Source organism: Pristiophorus japonicus, chromosome 3 (assembly GCF_044704955.1).
Source record: "Pristiophorus japonicus isolate sPriJap1 chromosome 3, sPriJap1.hap1, whole genome shotgun sequence".
Classification (NCBI taxonomy): Eukaryota; Metazoa; Chordata; class Chondrichthyes; family Pristiophoridae; genus Pristiophorus; species Pristiophorus japonicus.
Window position 1 is genome coordinate 167,822,969 of NC_091979.1, and position 22,974 is coordinate 167,845,942.

Sequence of the window (22,974 nt, forward strand, 5' to 3'; positions counted from 1 at the left end):
AGCCGAGAACAGGAGAGACATTGTGTTTCTGATCGATGAATCAGATTATATTGGGAATTCAAATCTACCACTTATCCGTGACTTTGTCACTAGAATAATTGAGAACCTCGATATTGGAAGTGACAGAGTGCGAGTTGGGCTGGTACTTTACAGCAACACTGCAGAAACTGATTTTTATCTCAACACCAACTCAAGAAAGGATGAACTTCTGTCTCTTCTGAGAACGCTCAGATTTAAAGGTGGCACGACAGTAAACACTGGCAAAGCACTGGATTTTGTCCTCAGGTACCACTTCACCAGATCTGCAGGCAGCAGGAAAGAGGAAGGTGTTCCCCAGTTTTTAGTGCTCATCACTGGTGGAAGGTCTGGAGATGATGTCAAAGCACCTGCAGATGCATTGAAGCGAGCTGCTATAATAACCTTTACTGTTGGAGCCAGGAATGCAGACCCAGCACAGCTAAAAGAGGTGGCTTTTGAACCCAGTTTGGCTTTCAATGTAAGGGATTTCTATTCTCTGTCAGACATACAGGAAAAGGTGGTGACATCATTACAAAGGCTGCGTGTTGAAATGGTGCCTATTGAAGAGGCAACAGAACCCATCGAAGGGCCAGTGGTTACTAGTACCAAAGGTATTTGAATTGTACTTATTTCAATTCTTACTGCATTATTCATGTTAATATACTTATAAATTATCTTTATTCTCCTGTCAAATATTTTATTGCATTCCATCAAAAAACTTTTGAAATCACTAATGCATCTCCATGGCTTTGCTCATAAACCAAGGTTGAGGTTGAATAAATTCTGGTCGAGGCCTTGAGCAACAAGGCATGGAATGACTATCAGGCAAAGATAGTGAGTTCAGTCAGAGAGTGAGAAGCTAGGGGATTGCAAGGTATGGAAGACAAAGACTGATGGCAATAGGTCCGGGAAACTAGAGGCAGGGAATATGCCAATGAGTGTTATTGAGTTAACACAAGTCTTATTTATTTGTTTTTGTTTTTGTATTGTGCTGGACTGGCTGTGGACATTGTATGGGGAATGGCCACTATGGCTGCATCTCATCATTATTATCATCAATGACAACAATTTGCATTTATGGAGCATCTTTAATGTAGAAAATGCCCATGGTGCTTCATTAAGGAATAGTTGAAGACATAGGTTTTGAGTAAATTTTTAAAGGATCTGAGAGAAGAAGCAAAGCAGAGTGGTCTAGCGATGGAGTTCCACAGAGTAGAACTGAGATGGCTGAAACCTCTGCCATCGATGGTGCAGTGGAGAACGAGGGATGGACTGGAGGCCAGAGTCTATGACCAAAGAATTAAGATTAATGGACCTTGTAGACATAATGTGAAATGAGGCTGAGGAGGGATTTGTAATAGAGGTTGAAAATTTTGAATTAAATTCATTGAGAAAAAAAGAACTTGCATTTACATAGTGCCTTTCACATCCTCAAGATGTCCCAAAGTACTTCACAGACAATGAAGTACATTGAAGTGTATTCACTGTTGTGATGTGGGGAACATAGCAGCCAATTTGAGCACAGCAAGGTCTCACAAACAGAAATAAGCTAAATGACAAGATAATCTGTTTTAGTGGTGCTGGTTGAGGGATAAATGTTTACTAGGACACTGGGAGAACTCCCCTGCTCTTCTTCAAATAGTACTGAGGAATCATTTATGTCCACCTGAGAGTACAGATAGGGCCTCATTTAATTGAAAGTGTCAGCCTAGATTCTGTGCTCTGGAGTGGGGCTTGAAGGTAAGTCTTCTGACTTAGAGGTGAGAGTACTACCATTGAGCCAAGGCTGAGACATGAGGAAAAAGTATATAATGAAAGTTGGTGAGAGCAGGGGTGAGCAAGGATTGTGGGAGGCCCAGAGAACAAGCAACAGAGACTGTACTGCCAAATGTTAGTCTCTTTAAATAATATTACTAGATCTCCGATGGCTTTACTCATGATGAATTTTCTCTCCCTGGTCTTTGTCTGTCTCTCTCATTCTGTCTTTCTGATCTATCTGTCTCTCTCTGCCATTCGACTTCTCTTATCTAATATCGGTCAGTTGTTGATGTCTCTCTCGACCCCAATCTCGACTAATTATCTTTGTCTCCCCCATCTCTGCTCCCATGTGTTCCACCTTCTCTGCTCCCACCTCATCCCCAACCTTCTCTCCTCATTTCCCCATTTCTCTGCTCCAAATGTATGCTATCTTCCAGCCACCAGACCTTTTGCCCCATTTCTGCTCCCATGTCTAAATCTATATTTAGAAAGGCAAGGATTAATTAGGGACAGTCAGCATGGATTTTTTAAGGGAAGATCGTGTTTGACTAACTTGATTGAATTTTTCGAAGAGGTAACCAAGAAGGTCGATGTGGGTAGTGCGTATGATGTAGTGTATATGGATTTTAGCAAAGCTTTTGATAAGGTCACATGGTAGACTGGTCACGGAGGTTAAAGCCCGTGGGATCCAGGGCAAAGTGGCAAGTTGGATCCAAAATTGGCTTAGAGGTCGGAAACAAAGGGTAATGGTTGATCGATGATTTTGTGACTGGTAGCATGTTTCCAGTGGGGTTCCGCAGGGCTCAGTACTGGGTCACTTGCTTTTTGTGATATACATCAGTGAGCTAGATTTAAGTATAGGAATATGATTAAGAAGTTTGCAGATGACACTAAAATTGGTTGTGTGGTTGATAATGAAGAGGAAAGTCATGGACTGCAGGAGGATATCAATCTACTGGTCAGGTGGGCAGAAGAGTGGCAAATGGAATTTAATTCGGGGAAATGTGAGGTAATGCACTTTGGGAGGGCTTATAAGGAAAGGGTATACACATTAAACGGTAGGCCACTTAGAAGTGTAGCTGAACAAAGGGACCTTGGAGTGCTTGTCCACAGATCCCTGAAAGTAGCAGGCCAAGGTGGATAAGGTGGTTAAGGAGTCATACGGAATGCTTGCCTTTATTGGCTGAGGCATAGAACACAAGAGCAGGGAGGTTATGCTAAAATTGTATATTATTCTGGTTAGGTAGAGCTGGAATACTGCGTGCATTTCTGTTCACCATATTATAGGAAGGACGTGATTGCACTAGAGAGGGTACAGAGGAGATTTACTAGGATGCTACCTGGAATGGAGAATCTTAGCTATGAGGACAGATTGGTAGGCTGGGTTTGTTTTCATTGGAACAGAGGAGGCTGAGAGAAGACCTCATTGAGGTGTATAAAATATTGAGGAGCCTGGACATAGTGGATAGTAAGGGCCTAGTTCCTTTGGTGAGGGGTCAATTATGAGGGGGCATAGCTTTAAGGTGGTTGGCGGAAGGTTCAAAGGGGATTTGAGGGAAGGCTTCTTCACGCAGAGGGTTGGGGGGGGGGGTGTCTGGAATTCACTGCCCGGAAATGTGGTAGATGCAGAAACTCTCACCATATTTAAAAGGTGCTTGGATGGGCACTTGACGTGCCATAACCTGCAGGGTTACGGACCTAGAGCTGGTAAGAGGGATTAGACTGGATAACCTCTTGTTGGCTGGTGTAGATACGATGGTAAGTACTTCAAGGAATCAAATATGGCCAGGATGATCTCCTGGACTAGTTTCGATCACCTGGATGGATCGGAGAGGAATTTTCCCAGAATTTCTTTCTCCAATTGGCCTGGGTTTTTAATCTGTTTTTTTGCCTCTCTCAGGAGAATGCATGGCTCCGGTTGGGGTGGAGTGTAGATTGTTTTGGTGCAAGGGGTGTTGCAGTTGTGTGGGGTGGACTGGTTGGGCTGGGTGCTTTTTACCTGTCCGCCATTATTCATTGGTCATAGGTTTATATGTACCCTTCAGAGCTGCTGACCGAGGGCCATGTGGCTATTTGTCGGCCGGCGCGGACACGATGGGCCGAAATGGCCTCCTTCTGCGCTATAGATTTCTATGTTTCTATGTTCTATGTTTTTCTCCATATCTATAACTCTTCCCTGAACTCTTCTCCACATTTTCCATCTTCCTGCAGCTCTCCCAACATCTGTATCCATGTCTTCGGTCTCTTTATTGGTACGAACCATGTCTCTTTACTGCAATCATTAAAAAGAACTTGGGACATGGTCAGTCGGGGGGAAAAACTATTTTTTTGGTCGTTTGGAAAAAATACAGAAGAGGCTACAAAGAGAAACATGGCAATGAAGACTTGCAAATAACAGTGCGATAGTCACAGAGAGCAGCAGGGTGGATGGAAAAGACAGGAAGAGGCATGGGATGGCTGTGACAGGCTGTGGAGACCAGCAAGTGGTTGGAGCCACAGGGTCTCTGAGGCCCAGGGATGGGGAGGGGGGAAGTTGTGTGGAATCATGGAGGCCAGCTGCCAGCCAACAAGGTAGGTAGGCAGGTGGTCTGGGGCTAGTACATCAAGCAAATCCAGAGGGCAATGAGCAGGTAACCGAAGGCATAGCCTCACACAAGCAGATGGTACAGCTGAGTTGTGAATAAAGGAGATTAAATTACAAAGCCATATTAGAAAAAGGATGTTAAGAAAATATTACTGGAGCATTATATGTTAAGAATAGTCATCAATTCCAGCCGAAGCAGATGGAATGAAAGTGTAAGTATCTGTTGGCTGGAAAGCTACTCTGTGAAATGAAGTTGATGATTCACAGCCTATTTCCTAATAAGCATCAGTCCATATTGCAACATTGCTTCTAGTCGCACACTATTTGGAAATCTTATAGAGTAGCATCAGTTCAGTTGTTGTGAAAAATAGAGTTGTAATCTAATGGCAAGGGCAGTGCAAAAAGCTGAGACAGAAAAGGAATGGAGAACCAAAACCTGAAATAACAGATGGCAAATTTCTACATCCTGTGTGAGCCTTCTAATAACATTATTGATATGTTTTGATTTTACACATTTATGGTTATATTCAGTTTCTGGAGTAAGAGGGTGGGAGGAGCATAAATTATGGTTGGGAATAGAAAACGCCCACAACTCCCAGTACAAAATACAGCATTCAGCCATCGGAAATATCAATACTGATAATAACACATGACAAATTTCTACATACAGTATGAGACTTCTAATAACATTATTGATAGGTTAATGATCTTATACCTTTATGTTTATATTCAGTTTCTACAGCCTTGAAAAGAGATATCGTCTTCCTAATCGATGGCTCTCCTGGAATGGGGAGATCATTTATTCAAGTCCGTGAATTTCTTACTAAAATAATTCAGGAGCTCGATATTGGACCTGACAAAGATCAAGTTGCTGTGGTACAATACAGTTCTGGCCCAAGACTTGAATTTGGCCTTAATCGTCATTCGATTAAAACTGACGTATTGACTGCAGTAAACAAGCTGAGACTGAAAAAAGGAAGACCTCTCAACACTGGTGCTGCACTGGACTACGTCACAACAAACGTCTTCAGTTCATCTGCTGGGAGCAGAAAAGATACTGGAGCTTCACAAATCCTGGTGCTCATCACTGCCGGGAAATCCAGAGATGATGTTGGACAGGCAGCAGATGCAGTGAAACAGGCTGGTATAGTGCCCATTGCTATCGGAGCCAAGAGTGCAGACACATCGGAGCTACAACAGATTGCATCTAATCCAGCTTCTGTTTTGAAACTGAACGACTTCCAGGAATTGCAAACTATCCAACAAGCGCTGCTATCTAAAGTTAGAGCAGTGTTTGTAATTGAAGAACCAGTTCCTCCCACTGAAGAACAAACTGTTCTCACTGAAGGTAAAAGTATTGATAAGCTATGATTGATTTGGTTGACTCAATTTATTTAAGAGAAGATTAAATGAAAGAAAGAAAGATATTGTAAGAGGGAGCTAACGAAGACTGAGGTTGTACAATCTGTACATTTTTCCACCAAGTTTCTTAATTGACTGAATTCTAAATTCACCATAATACAATTCTCCAAGTTTTCTACCCCCAGGAATCAACAGAAATAAGATGCATGAACCATTTTCCCTTTTTAAAGATGTTTGCAGTTATATCCTATTCTACGCAATTAATTTAAATTAAAACATCATTATATCATTGGGATATATGCCAGAACTAGGCAAAGTGCTCCAGTTAATATGAGGCTCTACCGTTGGCTTTAAGCTCAAAATGTTGGCCCGGAAATTGCGTCGGAGGCTTCCAGCATTGGATGCCTCGGACTTGAAAAATTTCTACGAATCTACCTGGTAGTCCCAGAGGTTAGACGCTTTGATATCGACATCGCCGCCCTAAGCAAGACCCGATGGGCAGGGGAAGGCCAGCTCAAGGAACAAGGTGGAGGTTACACCATCTTTTGGAAAAGGAAACTAGGAGTTGGCTTCACCATTAAAAACGAGCTGGTCGACCGTCTCAAAGACTCCCCCTGTGGGGCTAACGAATGCCTCATGACTTTTCGACTCATCCTATCCCGGAACCAGCGCGCCACAGTCATCAGTGCGTATGCTCCAACACTCGATGCAACAGATGAGGCCAAAGAGGGTTTTAACTCCAACCTCGCAAAATCCCTGACCTGCGTCTCCGAGGGCGACAAAATAATCCTCCTCGACGACTTCAATGCCAGGATCGGCAAGGACACAGACCTCTGGGGAGGCGTGATTGGCAGAGAGGGGGTAGGGAAAGCCAACTCCAGCAGTACCCTGCTCCTGAAAAAATGTCTAGAGCATGAACTTGTCATCACCAACACCCTGTTCCTACAGAGGGACAAATACAAGGCATCGTGGCAACGCCCTCGCTCCAAACACTTGCACCTGCTTGACTATATCATCGTCCGAGCCAGGAATCGCAAGGATGTGCACATCACCCACGCCATAACAGGAGCTGATGACTGCTGGATGGACCACCGCCCAATCCGATCCATCATTGATATAAACATAGCCCCAAAGCGAAGAGGGCAGCAGAAGCAGTGTCGCAAAAAAGTCAGTGCCGGGGCATTAAGGACCCAGCTTAGAGAACCCTTTACAGTCAGCGCCTCACAGCTAACCTGGAGTGCCTTGATGACCCCGAGACGCAGAATGCCCACAGCGTTTGGTCTGTCCTCCAGGCCTCCATAACCAGTGCATGCAAAGAGACACTCGGTCACTTAACCAAGAAACACCAGGATTGATTTGATAAGAATGATCAGGATATTCAAGAGCTGATAGATTGCAAGCAGAGGGCATTTCTTAGCCTTAAGCAACAACTCAACTCTGGAGCAGTAAAGCAGCATTAAGATGTCTCAAGGCTAATGTCCAACTAAAAACCCGTGGTAAAGAACAGGTGGTGGATGGAGAAAGCACAGGAGATACAGCAGCTGGCTGACAGCCATAAGATGCGAGGATTGTTCATCGCTGTCAAGGCCACCTACGGTCTAAACCTCCAAGGCCCCACCCCACTGCTGGACAAGAACGGGGAAACTCTCATCAAGGACACCAAGGCAATCAGGGCCCGCTGGAAGGAGCACTTCGAAGATCTTCTCAATCAAGACTCTGCCTTTGACTCGAGTGTTCTAGACTCCATTCCGCAGCATGCTACCTGCCACCACCTCAGTGAGACCCCAATACTGCACATGGTAGAAAAAGCCATAAGACAGTTAAAAAACAAGGCTACGGGAACGAATGGAATCACTGCTGAGGAACTGAAGTATAGCGGCGAGGCACTGCTGGCACGAATACATGACCTCATCTCTCTCATCTGGAGGGAGGAAGCATGCCGGGAGATCTCAGAGAGGCAGTGATCGTGACCATCTTTAAAAAAAGGGACGTCCGACTGCGGCAACTACAGAGGAATCTCCCTGCTATCAGCCACTGGGAAAGTCGTCGTTAGAGTCCGCCTCAACCGCCTCCTGGAGTCGCAGTGTGGATTTTGTCACCTCCGGGGCACAACGAACATGATCTTTTCAATGCAACAGCTGCAGGAAAAATGCAGGGAGCAGCGCCTGCCCTTATACATGGCCTTCTTCGACCTTACAAAGGCCTTTGACACTGTCAACCGTGAGGGTCCATGGAACGTCCTCCTCCGTTTCGGATGCCCCCAAAAGTACATCACCATCAACCGTCTGCTTCACAACGACATGCAGGCCGTGATCCAAGACCACCCCAACCTCTGTTGTCGAGCTATGACACCTGGGTTTGTGCACACACACATGCTGAACTCCAGGACATAATCGACGTATTTACTGAGGCGTACGAAAGCATGGTCCTTACGCTAAACATCCGTAAGACAAAGGCCTCACCGCACAGCACTGCCCCCCTAGACATCAAGATCCATTGCGCAGCGCTGGACAACGTGGACCATTTCCCCTGTCTCTGGAGCCTCCTATCAACAAGAGCAGGCATTGACGATAAGATCCAACATTGCCTCCAATGCACCAGTGCAGCCTTTGGCCGACTGAGGAAAAGAATGTTTGAAGACCAGGACCTCAAAATTGTCACTAAGCTCATGGTCTGCAGGGCTGTAGTACTACCCGCCCTCCTGTATGGCTCAGAGACGTGGACCATGTACAGTAGATACCAAATCACTGGAGAAATACCACCAACGATGTCTCCGCAAGATCCTACAAATCCCTTGGGAGGACAGATGCACCAACATTAGCGTCCTTGTCCAGGCCAACATCCCCAGCATTGAAGCACTGACCACACTTGATCAACTCCACTGGCCAAGTCACAAATTTCGCATGCCAGACACAAGACTCCTAAAGCAAGCGCTCTACTCGGAACTCGTCCATGGCAAACAAGCCAAAGGTGGGCAGAGGAAACGTTACAAGGACACCCTCAAAGCCTCCCTGATAAAGTGCGACATCCCCACTGACACCTGGGAGTCCTGGCCAAAGACCGCCCTAAGTGGGGGAAGTGCATCCGGCAGGTCGCTGAGCGCCATGAGTCTGGTCGCCGACAGCATGCAGAAATCAAGCGCAGGCAGCGGAAGGATCGTGCGGCAAACCAGGCTCCCCGCCCACCCTTTCCTTCAATGACTATCTGTCCCACCTGTGACACAGACTGTCGTTCTCGTATTGGACTGTACAGCCACCTAAGAACTCATGCTAAGAGTGGAAGCAAGTCTTCCTAGATTTCAAGGGACTGCCTATGATGATGATGAGACTTATGGGCCTGGCCCGCTACGTGAAGGCCTTCGTAGACGCACATGTATCCCAGGAGCATAAGGGTTTCGTATGCATCAATGGGATCACGTGGGCTGACCTAACCTATCAGAGTAGGGGATCCCCATTCATACTTATGTTGGTTTTGTATAAATAAGATTACCATAAGTATGAATTAGAATACCCACAAAAACATAAACACTTAAAAAAACTTTGAAAAATCCCATCACATATTTCAAATTAATAAAAATGGAATTTAATTAATTATTGAAAAAAAAATTTGAAAAATAAATGTACTTATTTTAAAGGGTCTAATAATAAACTTGCCATATTTAACAGGTTTTAAATGTTAAATAATTTTAAAAAATATTTTTCTGTACTTAAAGTATTACGCTGATAAAATCAGGCCTTACGTCTGCGTTCTTCAGTCGTAAGAATTTGAAGAACATTTGCTGGGCAGGAGTTGGGCAAATACTTTCGGGTGCGGTGGATCTTTTGACAAATTGCAAGTGATGGGTTTAGGCACATGCGCTTCGCATACCTAAACCGGAATTTGCAGGGTCCCCATGGACGCGTGTGCACCTCGTAGGAGTGGCACTAGTTTGACGAAGTTATACTTTGTGCATTTGTAGAAAAGTTTCTCATATTCAGCTTGGTTTTACCTCATTGTTCAATGCTGTGGTTTTGAAAATGTCCATGAGGATATTTTGTGTACAAGACACCTGCGGCTACAAGAGATGTCAGGTCACCTTTTCTATAGTTTGTGGATGTTTCTTAGGTCTACTGGAACTTCAGCCACCTTTTCCTTGCCAATTAGTCTCCGTTGGAGGCCCGAGAAACACACAGAACATATCAATGATTGTCTCCATTTGTTGTAGAATTTAGGATATTTTGTAAAAAAAACAATTACAATGACTCCTGCCAGTGAGAGCAGATTTACCAGGTGTTATGTAATTTCGAGGGATTTTGTATGACTGGATGTGTAATTTTTTTTCTAGTTCTACCAAAAGAAATGAGCGAGAGAGACATCGTGTTCCTTATTGATGGATCAGATAATGTTGGAAACACAAATTTACCTTTTGTTCGTGACTTTATCATAAGAATAATTCAGAACTTGGACATTGGACGTGACAAGGTGCGAGTAGGTCTGGCACAGTACAGTGATGATACAGAAGCTGAGTTCTATCTAAACACTTATTCATCAGAAGCTGAACTTCTGTCTCATGTCAGGAGCCTCAGCCTGAGAGGTGGGACAACAGTCAACACTGGCTCAGCGCTGGACTTTGCCATTAAATACTATTTTACTAGTGCTACAGGAAGTCGAATAAAGGAAGATGTTCCTCAGTTTTTGGTGCTTGTTACTGCTGCAAGGTCCAGCGATGATGTAGAAGCACCAGCGGATGCATTGAAGCGAGCTGCTGTAATGACCTTCGCTGTCGGAGCCGTGAATGCAGATCCTGCACAGCTAGAAGAGATTGCAATTGACCCAAGTTTAATCTTCAGTGTACAGGAATTCCGCTCTCTGCCAGATACACAGAATCAGATGATAATACCATTGATAACACTGACTGTTCCAACAGTTATTATTGAAGAACCAACAATAAAAATTGAAGAGCAACCTGTTCCAACTGCAGAAGGTACCTGAATCATGTTTATTGGTTTCTCAGCTATTATTGCAATATTAGTAGTGTCAATATATTTATAAACAATTTTTACACACACAAAAATCCAATATCTGCCAAAAATATCACACAAGAGCGGAGATGCAGGGGGAGGACTGTACCCAGATGTGTGCTGTGGCAATCCGAGATGAACGTCTCCCTGCCCTTTTTTGGTAGCACTACGCGGTTACCCCACAACAGGCAGTCTGCCTGAATGGACAGCTCGTCCTTTCGCCGCTGGAACGGCTTGATTGGCTTCTGAATTTCAACGAAAATGCTGGCCCAGCTCCCATGCATTACACAGTTTTTTACTAGGAACAGCAGAGGATCTTGGCTGGTCCAAGTCCTAATCTGGCAGGTCGTGACAGGTGATTTATCATTTTCAAATACTTCCATGACCATCAACAAGTGTGCGGGCTGCGCCACCAATGACAAGTTTGCAGGCTGCGCCATTTCCACCCCCCCGGTGGGCAATGGTAGCCGACTGAGAGCATCCACACAGTTCTCGGTGCCTGGCCTGTGGCAGATGGTATAGTTATATGCTGATTGTGTGAGTGCCCACCTTTGTATACGGGCTGAGGCATTAGTATTTATCCCCTTGTTTTCAGCGAACAGGGTTGTGAGGGGCTTGTGATCGTTTTCAAGTTCAAATTTGCGGCCAAACAGGTACTGATGCATTTTCTTTACATCGAACATACACGCTATTGCCTCTTACTCAATCATGCTGTAGGCTCTCTCGGCCTTAGACAAGCTCCTGGAAGCATAGGCGACAGGTTGCAACTGCCCTGCAACGTTAGCTTGCTGTAATACACACCCGACTCCATACGACGACGCGTCACATGCTAGCACAAGTCTTTTACACAGGTTATACAATACAAGCAGCTTATTGAAGCATAAAATGTTTCTGGCTTTCTCAAAAGCAATTATTTGTCTTTTTTCCCCATACCCAGTTCTCACCTTTGCGCAATAACACGTGTAGGGGCTCTAAAAGGGTGCTTAACACTGGTAGGAAGTTACCAAAATATGTGAGGAGTCCCAGGAACGACTGCAGCTCGATGACGTTGTGTGGCCTGGGCGCATTCCTCATAGTCTCTGTCTTGGCATCTGTGGGCCGAATGCCATCCGCCGCGATCTTTCTCCCCAAAAACTCCACTTTTGTTGCCATGAAGACGCATTTTGACCTCTTCAGCCGCAGCCCTACGCGATCCAGTCGCTGGAGGACCTCCTCCAGGTTTTGTAGGTGCTCGGCAGTGTCCCTACCCGTGACCAATATGTCGTCTTGAAAGACCACCATGTGTGGTACCAACTTGAGTCAGCTCTCCATGTTTCTCTGGAAGATCGCTGCAACTGACCGAATTCCAAATGGGCATCTGTTGTAGATTAACAGTCCTTTATGCGTGTTGATGCAGGTGAGGCCCTTTGAAGATTCCTCCAGCTCCTGCGTCATGTTGGCCGAAGTCAGGTCGAGCTTGGTGAACGTCTTGCCTCCTGCCAGCATCGCAAATAGGTCGTCTGCCTTAGGTAGCGGGGTATTGGTCCTGTAGCGAGAAACAATTAATAGTTACTTTAATCCTGACCGCAAATCCTGACCGTGCCATCACTTTTGAGTACTGGAACAATCGGGCTGGCCCACTCACTGAATTCCACTGGGGAGATGATGTCCTCGCGTTGCAGCCTGTCCAGCATGATTTCCACTCTCTCCCTCATCATCTGAGGTACCGCTCGCGCCTTGTGGTGAATGGGTCGTGCCTCTGGGACCAAGTGGATCCGCACCTTCAACCCGGAAGAGTTTCCAATGCCTGGTTCAAAAAGGGAAGGAAATTTGTTCAGAACCTGGGTACATGAGGCCTCATCGACATGTGATAGCGCTCGGATGTCATCGCAGATCCAGCGGATTTTGCCCAACCAGCTGCTTCCAAGCAGTATGGGGCCATCGCCTGGGACAATCCAGAGTGGCAGTTCGTGCACCGTGCCCTCGTATGTGACCTTGACCATGGCAGTGCCCAGGACAGTGATAAGCTCTTTGGTGTACTTTAGCAGTTTCGTGTGGATAGGGCTCAGGGCTGGTCTGGATGCCTTGTTGCACCACAGTCTCTCCAACATCTTTTTACTCATGATGGATTGGCTAGCGCCAGTGTCCAATTCCATGGCTACGGGTAAGCCATTCAATTTTACGTTTACCATTATAGGTGGATATTTCATCAAAAATGTGTGCACCCCATGTACTTCAGCATCTGCCTCCTCTCTCTGAGGCTCGAAATTTCTTTGATCCACCATGGACTGATCTTCCTCTGCCACATGGTGGTTAGCAGGTTTTGCAGAGCTTACAGCTCGTTTGCAAGCTCGTTGGAGATGCCCCACAGCTCTTGCAAACATTCCCTTTGAAGCGGCATGAATAGGCTGGATGGAAGTCTCCACAACACCAACAAGGTGTGCATTCATCCTTTGTGGGGACTCTGAATCATCTGGATCACCAGAGGCCTGCTGGCAGTTGCAGACTCGTGGGTTCTGCCCTGTACATTTCTGCTCGCAAACACAGTTCCAGTTAATTTATGAACATTGCTAGCACTTGTGTGCTGACAGATTTGTTTGGTGTTATTATTGGTGGACATAAATGCCTGTGTTATCGCAATAGCCTTGCTGAGGGTCGGTGTCTCTACAGTCAAAGGTTTTTGTAGGATGGTCTCGTGGCCAATGCCCAGTACAAAAAAGTCTCTGATCATTTGCTCCAGGTAGCCATCAAATTCACATTGTCCTGCAAGTTGCCTTAGCTCAGTGACGTAGCTCACCACTTCCTGACCTTCAGATCGCTGGCACGCGTAGAACCGATACCTCGCCATCAGCACGCTCTCCCTCGGGTTAAGATGCTCCCGAACCAGTATACACAGCTCCTCATACGACTTATCTGTGGGTTTCACCAGAGCCAGAAGATTCTTCATCAGGCTGTAGGTCGGTGCCCCGCAGACTGTGAGGAGGACCGCTCTCCTTTTTGCAGCGCTTTCTTCTCCGTTCAGCTCATTGGCTACAAATTACTGGTCTAGCCGTTCGACATAGGCTTCCCAGTCCTCACCCTCCGAGAACTTCTCCAGGATGTCCACAGTTTGCTGCATCTTTGCGGTGGATTCGTATTCTCGTCGCCAGTTATTGTGTCCCTAACACAGATGAGGCTGCACACAGGGAGGTTAAAGTAACAGTAACCTCAGTCTTTAATAAGATACTCCAGAGTGAGGAACAGGCCTTAGGGGCCGGATTATATACAGTGCTCCCAACCGATGCTGGGATCCCTTGGGATTCAGGGAATGAGCTCCCTGGTGGCAGAACATGGGAGTGCATGCTTTACAGATACACAACAGCTTCAGCACACCGAGGGAGTGCTTGATCACATTTTGTGTGGCAACATGGCTTTCATTGTATGCATGCTTTCCACATGTGTGTGGGTTGTACTGCGGAATCATGAGTCATGTCATCAATGTTCAGCTCTTGTCGTCCAGTAGCTACCCTTTGTTTTGTTGTGGTCGCTCAAATGTCGATGGTACAGCGGACTGCCGCAGTCTGAAGGCATCATGAGTGCTGCCAGGATACCAGCCATTGACCTGCTAGATTCACTGCATCCCTTTCAGTTGCAGTACATCTCAGGGTTGACATGTGGCACCTGCAAAGCAATGTAGGTGCAGTCAATGACACCCTGCACCACGCAATCCTCATGAAGCTGTGTTCTTGCTTCAGTTGCTACTCTCCGGGAAGAAAGAATGAAATGTAGTCAGCTCTCTTGGAATACAGAGCCTCAGTAACCTCCCTTATATAACAATGGACAACAAACTGGAGATGTTGCAAATATCTCCAGCTGCAGCCTGGAAGGAGCCCGATGCATAATAGTTCATCGGCACAGTAATCTTCACAGCTACTGGCAATGCAGTCCTCGCCCTGCTCTGCAGATGGCAGATTTCAGTGAGGACATCCTTACTGAAGTGCAGATTCTCTCACACTGTTCCGTGCTGAGGATCAGGTAGGAGAGTTGCTCCCTGTACACCTGGATGGATATGGCCTCCTGCTGAGTGCCCTTCTGCCCTCTTCCTCCTTCTCCCTCATCCAGCAGCTTGTCCTGCTCTGCGTGCCCTTTGTTCATTCTTCAAGTCATGCTGTATTCCAAGTGGAATGCCTAATACTCGACCCACGTCAGTCACCAAATGGTTTGTGCAGAAGCTTTGAAGTGAGAAAAATTCCTTTAGCACCTGCCACACCACTCCCTGTAGACTGTAGCAATGTTGGAACTCACTGCCTGGAAGTGTGGTGGATGCAGAAACTCTCACCATATTTAAAACGTGCTTGGATGGGCACTTGATGTGCCATAACCTGCAGGGTTAAGGACCTCGAGCTGGTAAGTGGGATTAGATTGGATAACCTCATGTTGGCTGGCGTAGATACGATGGTAAGTACTTCAAGGAATCAAATATGGCCAGGATGATCTCCTGGACTAGTTCCGATCACCTGGATGGATCGGAGAGGAATTTTCCCAGAATTATTTTCCCCAATTGGCCTGGGTTTTTAATCTGTTTTTTTGCCTCTCTCAGGAGAATGCATGGCTCCGGTTGGGGTGGAGTGTAGATTGTTTTGGTGCAAGGGGTGTTGCAGTTGTGTGGGGCGGACTGGTTGGGCTGGGTGCTTCTTACCTGTCCGCCATTATTCATTGGTCATAGGTTTATATGTACCCTTCAGAGCTGCTGACCGAGGGCCATGTGGCTATTTGTCGGCCGGCGCGGACACGATGGGCCGAAATGGCCTCCTTCTGCGCTATAGATTTCTATGTTTCTATGTTCTATGTTTTTCTCCATATCTATAACTCTTCCCTGAACTCTTCTCCACATTTTCCATCTTCCTGCAGCTCACCCAACATCTGTATCCATGTCTTCGGTCTCTTTATTGGTTCGAACCATGTCTCTTTACTGCAATCATTAAAAAGAACTTGGGACATGGTCAGTCGGGGGGAAAAACTATTTTTTTGGTCGTTTGGAAAAAATACAGAAGAGGCTACAAAGAGAAACATGGCAATGAAGAATTGCAAATAACAGTGCGATAGTCACAGAGAGCAGCAGGGTGGATGGAAAAGACAGGAAGAGGCATGGGATGGCTGTGACAGGCTGTGGAGACCAGCAAGTGGTTGGAGCCACAGGGTCTCTGAGGCCCAGGGATGGGGAGGGGGGAGGTTGTGTGGAATCATGGAGGCCAGCTGCCAGCCAACAAGTTAGGTAGGCAGGTGGTCTGGGGCCAGTACATCAAGCAAATCCAGAGGGCAATGAGCAGGTAACCGAAGGCATAGCCTCACACAAGCAGATGGTACAGCTGAGTTGTGAATAAAGGAGATTAAATTACAAAGCCATATTAGAAAAAGAATGTTAAGAAAATATTACTGGAGCATTATATGTTAAGAATAGTCATCAATTCCAGCCGAAGCAGATGGAATGAAAGTGTAAGTATCTTTTGGCTGGAAAGCTACTCTGTGAAATGAGGTTGATGATTCACAGCCTATTTCCTAATAAGCATCAGTCCATAGTGCAACATTGCTTCTCGTAGCACACTATTTGGAAATCTTATAGAGCAGCATCAGTATAGTTGTTGTGAAAAATAGAGTTGTAATCTAATGGCAAGGGCAGTGCAAAAAGCTGAGACAGAAAAGGAATGGAGAACCAAAACCTGAAATAACAGATGGCAAATTTCTACATCCTGTGTGGGCCTTCTAATAACATTATTGATATGTTTTGATTTTACACATTTATGGTTATATTCAGTTTCTGGAGTAAGAGGGTGGGAGAAGAATAAATTATGGGTGGGAATAGAAAACGCCCACATATCCCAGTACAAAATACAGCATTCAGCCATCGGAAATATCAATGCTGATAATAACACATGACAAATTTCTACATACAGTATGAGAATTCTAATAATATTATTGAAAGGTTAATGATCTTATACCTTTATGTTTATATTCAGTTTCTACAGCCTTGAAAAGAGATATCGTCTTCCTAATCGATGGCTCTCCTGGAATGGGGAGATCATTTATTCAAGTCCGTGAATTTCTTGCTAAAATAATTCAGGAGCTCGATATTGGACCTGACAAAGATCAAGTTGCTGTGGTACAATACAGTTCTGACCCAAGACTTGAATTTGGCCTTAATCGTCATTCGATTAAAACTGACGTATTGAATGCAGTAAACAAGCTGAGACTGAAAACAGGAAGACCCCTCAACACTGGTGCTGCACTGGACTACGTCACAAAGAACGTCTTCAGTCCATCTGCTGGGAGCAGAAAAGATACAGGAGCTTCACAAATCCTGGTGCTCATCATTGCTGGGAAATCCAGAGATGATGTTGGACAGGCAGCAGATGCAGTGAAACAGGCTGGTATAGTGCCCATTGCTATCGGAGCCAAGAGTGCAGACACATCGGAGCTACAACAGATCGTATCTAATCCAGATTCTGTTTTGAAACTGAACGACTTCCAGGAATTGCAAACTATCCAACAAGCGCTGATGTCTAAAGTTAGAGCAGTGTTTGTGATTGAAGAACCAGTTCCTCCCACTAAAGAACAATCTGTTCTCACTGAAGGTAAAAGTATTGATAAGCTATGATTGATTTGGTTGACTCAATTTATTTAAGAGAAGATTAAATGAAAGAAAGAAAGATATTGTAAGAGGGAGCTAACGAAGACTGAGGTTGTACAATCTGTACATTTTTCCACCAAGTTTCTTAATTGACTGAATTCTAAATTCACCATAAGAAATACAATTCTCCAAGTTTTCTACCCCTAGGAATCAACAGAAATAAGATGCATGAACCATTTTCCCTTTTTAAAGATGTTTGCAGTTATATCCTATTCTACGCAATTAATTTAAATTAAAACATCATTATATCATTGGGATATATGCCAGAACTAGGCAAAGTGTTCCAGTTAATATGAGGCTCTACCGTTGGCTTTAAGCTCAAAATGTTGGCCCGGAAATTGCGTCGGAGGCTTCCAGCGTTGGATGCCTCGGACTTGAAAAATTTCTACGACTCTACCTGGTAGTCCCAGAGATTAGACGCTTTGATATCAACATCGCCGCCCTAACCGAGACCCGATGGGCAGGGGAAGGCCAGCTCAAGGAACAAGGTGGAGGTTACACCTTCTTTTGGAAAAGGAAACTAGAGGCAGAACGCTGCCTCCACAGAGTCGGCTTCACCATCAAAAACGAGCTGGTCGACCGCCTCAAAGACTCCCCCTGTGGGGCTAACGAATGCCTCATGACTTTTCGACTCATCCTATCCCGGAACCAGCGCGCCACAGTCATCAGTGCGTATGCTCCAACACTCGATGCAACAGATGAGGCCAAAGAGGGTTTTAACTCCAACCTCGCAAAATCCCTGACCTGCGTCTCCGAGGGCGACAAACTAATCCTCCTCGATGACTTCAACGCCAGGATCGGCAAGGACACAGACCTCTGGGGAGGCGTGATTGGCAGAGAGGGGGTAGAGAAAGCCAACTCCAGCAGTACCCTATTCCTGAAAAAATGTCTAGAGCATGAACTTGTCATCACCAACACCCTGTTCCAACAGAGGGACAAATACAAGGCATCGTGGCAACGCCCTCGCTCCAAACACTGGCACCTGCTCGACTATATCATCGTCCGAGCCAGGGATCGCAAGGATGTGCGCATCACCCACGCCATGACAGGAGCTGACGACTGCTGGATGGACCACCGCCCAATCCGATCCATCATTGATATAAACATAGCCCCAAAGCGAAGAGGGCAGCAGAAGCAGTGTCACAAAAAGGTCAGTGCCGGGGCATTAATGACCCAGCTTAGAGAACCCTTTACAGTCAGCGCCTCACAGCTAACCTGGAGTGCCTTGGTGACCCCGAGACGCAGAATGCCCACAGCGTTTGGTCTGTCCTCCAGGCCTCCATAACCAGTGCCTGCAAAGAGACACTCGGTCACTTAACCAGGAAACACCAAGATTGATTTGATAAGAATGGTCAGGATATTCAAGAGCTGATAGATTGCAAACAGAGGGCATTTCTGAGCCTTAAGCAACAACTCAACTCTGGAGCAGCAAAGCAGCATTAAGATGGCTCAAGGCTAATGTCCAACTAAAAACCCGTGGTAAAGAACAGTTGGTGGATGGAGAAAGCACAGGAGATACAGCAGCTGGCTGACAGCCATAATGTGCGAGGATTCTTCATCGCTGTCAAGGCCACCTACGGTCCAAACCCCCACTGCTGGACAAGAACGGGGAAACTCTCGTCAAGGACACCAAGGCAATCAGGGCCCGCTGGAAGGAGCACTTCGAAGATCTTCTCAATCAAGACTCTGCCTTTGACTCGAGTGTTCTCAACTCCATTCCGCAGCATGCTACCTGCCACCACCTCAGTGAGACCCCAATACTGCATGTGGTAGAAAAAGCCATAAGGCAGCTAAAAAACAACAAGGCTATGGGAGCGGATGGAATCACTGCTGAGGAACTGAAGTATGGCGGCGAGGCACTGCTGGCACGAATACATGACCTCATCTCTCTCATCTGGAGGGAGGAAGCATGCCGGGAGATCTCAGAGAGGCAGTGATCGTGACCATCTTTAAAAAAAGGGACGTCCGACTGCGGCAACTACAGAGGAATCTCCCTGCTATCAGCCACTGGGAAAGTCGTCGTTAGAGTCCGCCTCAACCGCCTCCTGGAGTCGCAGTGTGGATTTCGTCCCCTCCGGGGCACAACGAACATGATCTTTTCAATGCAACAGCTGCAGGAAAAATGCAGGGAGCAGCGCCTGCCCTTATACATGGCCTTCTTCGACCTTACAAAGGCCTTTGACACTGTCAACCGTGAGGGTCCATGGAACGTCCTCCTCCATTTCGGATACCCCCAAAAGTACGTCACCATCATCCGTCTGCTTCACAACGACATGCAGGCTGTGGTCCAAGACCACCCCAACCTCTGTTGCCGAGCTATGAACCTGAACTCCAGGACATAATCGACGTATTTACTGAGGCATACGAAAGCATGGTCCTTACGCTAAACATCCGTAAGACAAAGGCCTCACCGCACAGCACTGCCCCCCCAGACATCAAGATCCATTGCGCGGCGCTGGACAACGTGGACCACTTCCCCAATCTCAGGAGCCTCCTATCAACAAGAGCAGGCATTGACGACATGATCCAACACCGCCTCCAGTGCACCAGTGCAGCCTTCGGCCGACTGAGGAAAAGAATGTTTGAAGACTAGGACCTCAAAATTGTCACTAAGCTCATGGTCTGCAGGGCTGTAGTAGTACCCGCCCTCCTGTATGGCTCAGAGACGTGGACCATGTACAGTAGACACCAAGACGCTGGAGAAATACCATCGACGATGTCTCCGCAAGATCCTACAAAGCCCTTGGGAGGACAGATGCACCAACATTAGCGTCCTTGTCCAGGCCAACATCCCCAGCATTGACCACACTTGATCAACACTCTGCTGGGCAGGCCACATATTTCACAACCCAGACACGAGACTCCTAAAGCAAGCGCTCTACTCGGAACTCGTCCATGGCAAACGAGCCAAAGGTGGGCAGTGGAAACGTTACAAGGACACCCTCAAAGCCTCCCTGATAAAGTGCGACATCCCCACTGACACCTGGGAGTCCTGGCCAAAGGCCAAAGTGGGGGAAGTGCATCCGGGATGTCGCTGAGCTCCACGAGTCTGGTCGCCGACAGCATGCAGAAATCAAGCACAGGTAGCGGAAGGATCATGCGGCAAACCAGGCTCCCCGCCCACCCTTTCCTTCAACGACTATCTGTCCCACCTGTGACACAGACTGGCGTTCTCGTATTGGACTGTACAGCCACCTAAGAACTCGTGCGAAGATTTCAAGGGACTGCCTATGATGATGATGAGACTTATGGGCCTGGCCCGCTACGTGAAGGCCTTCGTAGGCGCACATGTATCCCAGGAGCATAAGGGTTTCGTATGCATCAATGGGATCACGTGGGCTGACCTAACCTATCAGAGTAGGGGATCCCCATTCATACTTATGTTGGTTTTGTATAAATAGAATTATCATAAGTATGAATTAGAATACCCACAAAAACATAAACACTTAAAAAAACTTTTAAAAATCCCATCACATATTTCAACTTAATAAAAATGGAATTTAATTAATTATTGAAAAAAAAAATTTTTGAAAAATAAATGTACTTATTTTAAAGGGTCTAATAATAAACTTGCCATATTTAACAGGTTTTCAATGTTTAAATAATTTTTAAAAATACTTTTCTGTACTTAAAGTATTACGCTGATAAAATCAGGCCTTACGTCTGCGTTCTTCAGTCGTAAGAATTTGAAGGACATTTGCTGGGCAGGAGTTGGGCAAATACTTTCGGATGCGGTGGATCTTTTGACAAATTGCAAGTGATGGGTTTAGGCACATGCGCTTCGCATACCTAAACCGGAATTTGCAGGGTCCCCATGGACGCGTGTGCACCTCGTAGGAGTGGCACTGGTTTGAGGAAGTTATACTTTGTGCATTTGTAGAAAAGTTTCTCATATTCAGCTTGGTTTTACCTCATTGTTCAATGCTGTGGTTTTGAAAATGTCCATGAGGATATTTTGTGTACAAGACACCTGCGGCCACAGGAGATGTCAGTCACCTTTTCTATAGTTTGTGGATGTTTCTTAGGTCTACTGGAACTTCAGCCACCTTTTCCTTGCCACTTAGTCTCCGTTGGAGGCCCGAGAAACACACAGAACATATCAATGATTGTCTCCATTTGTTGCAGATTTTAGGATATTTTGTAAAAAAACAATTACAATGACTCCTGCCATTGAGAGCAGATTTACCAGGTGTTATGTCATTTCTAGGGGATTTTGTATGACTGGATGTGTAATTTTTTTTCTAGTTCTACCAAAAGAAATGAGCGAGAGAGACATCGTGTTCCTTATTGATGGATCAGATAATGTTGGAAACACAAATTTGCCTTTTGTTCGTGACTTTATCATAAGAATAATTCAGAACTTGGACATTGGACGTGACAAGGTGCGAGTAGGTCTGGCACAGTACAGTGATGATACAGAAGCTGAGTTCTATCTAAACACTTATTCATCAGAAGCTGAACTTCTGTCTCATGTCAGGAGCCTCAGCCTAAGAGGTGGGACAACAGTCAACACTGGCTCAGCGCTGGACTTTGCCATTAAATACTATTTTACTAGTGCTGCAGGAAGTCGAATAAAGGAAGATGTTCCTCAGTTTTTGGTGCTTGTTACTGCTGCAAGGTCCAGCGATGATGTAGAAGCACCAGCGGATGCATTGAAGCGAGCTGCTGTAATGACCTTCGCTGTGGGAGCCGTGAATGCAGACCCTGCACAGTTAGAAGAGATTGCAATTGACCCAAGTTTAATCTTCAGTGTAAAGGAATTCCGCTCTCTGCCAGATACACAGAATCAGATGATAATACCATTGATAACACTGACTGTTCCAACAGTTATTATTGAAGAACCAAGAATAAAAATTGAAGAGCAACCTGTTCCAACTGCAGAAGGTACCTGAATCATGTTTATTGGTTTCTCAGCTATTATTGCAATATTAGTAGTGTCAATATATTTATAAACAATTTTTACACACACAAAAATCCAATGTCTGCCAAAAATTTCACACAAGAGCGGAAATGCAGGGGGAGGGCTGTACCCAGGTGTGTGCTGTGGAGATCCGAGATGAACGTCTCCCTGCCCTTTTTTGGTAGCACTACGCGGTTCCCCACAACAGGCAGTCTGCCTGAAAGGACAGCTCGTCCTTTCGCCGCTGGAATGGCTTGATTGGCTCCTGCATTTCAACGGGGTTGCTGGCCCAGCTCCTGTGCAGTACACAGTTTTTTACTAGGGACAGCAGAGGATCTTGGCTGGTTCAAGTCCTAATCTGGCAGGTCGTGACAGGTGATTTATCATTTTCAAATACTTCCATGACCATCAACAAGTCTGCAGGCTGCGCCATTTCCACCCCCCTGGTGGGCAATGGTAGCCGACTGAGAGCATCCGCACAGTTCTCGGTGCCTGGCCTGTGGCAGATGGTATAGTTATACGCTGATAGCGTGAGTGCCCACCTTTGTATGCAGGCTGAGGCATTAGTATTTATCCCCTTGTTGTTAGCGAACAGGGATGTGAGATGCTTGTGATCGGTTTCCAGCTCAAATTTGAGGCCAAACAGGTACTGATGCATTTTCTTTACATCGAACATACACGCTAATGCCTCTTTCTCAATCATGCT

The 22,974-nt window shown here is 46.0% G+C and overlaps 1 protein-coding gene across 1 annotated transcript in view; it reads left to right on the top strand.

The window, feature by feature from the left end:
• The first annotated feature begins 567 nt into the window (after nucleotides 1–567).
• The window catches only part of col6a3 (collagen, type VI, alpha 3), a 227,734-nt gene continuing 205,327 nt past the window's right edge, over nucleotides 568–22,974 (top strand). The window contains exons 1-5 of the mRNA XM_070873789.1: nucleotides 568–629; nucleotides 5,094–5,708; nucleotides 10,047–10,685; nucleotides 16,698–17,312; nucleotides 21,614–22,252. Of these exons, the coding sequence (XP_070729890.1) occupies nucleotides 569–629; nucleotides 5,094–5,708; nucleotides 10,047–10,685; nucleotides 16,698–17,312; nucleotides 21,614–22,252 (2,569 nt within the window). The 5' untranslated portion in view covers nucleotide 568. The remainder of the gene's footprint in view (nucleotides 630–5,093; nucleotides 5,709–10,046; nucleotides 10,686–16,697; nucleotides 17,313–21,613; nucleotides 22,253–22,974) is intronic.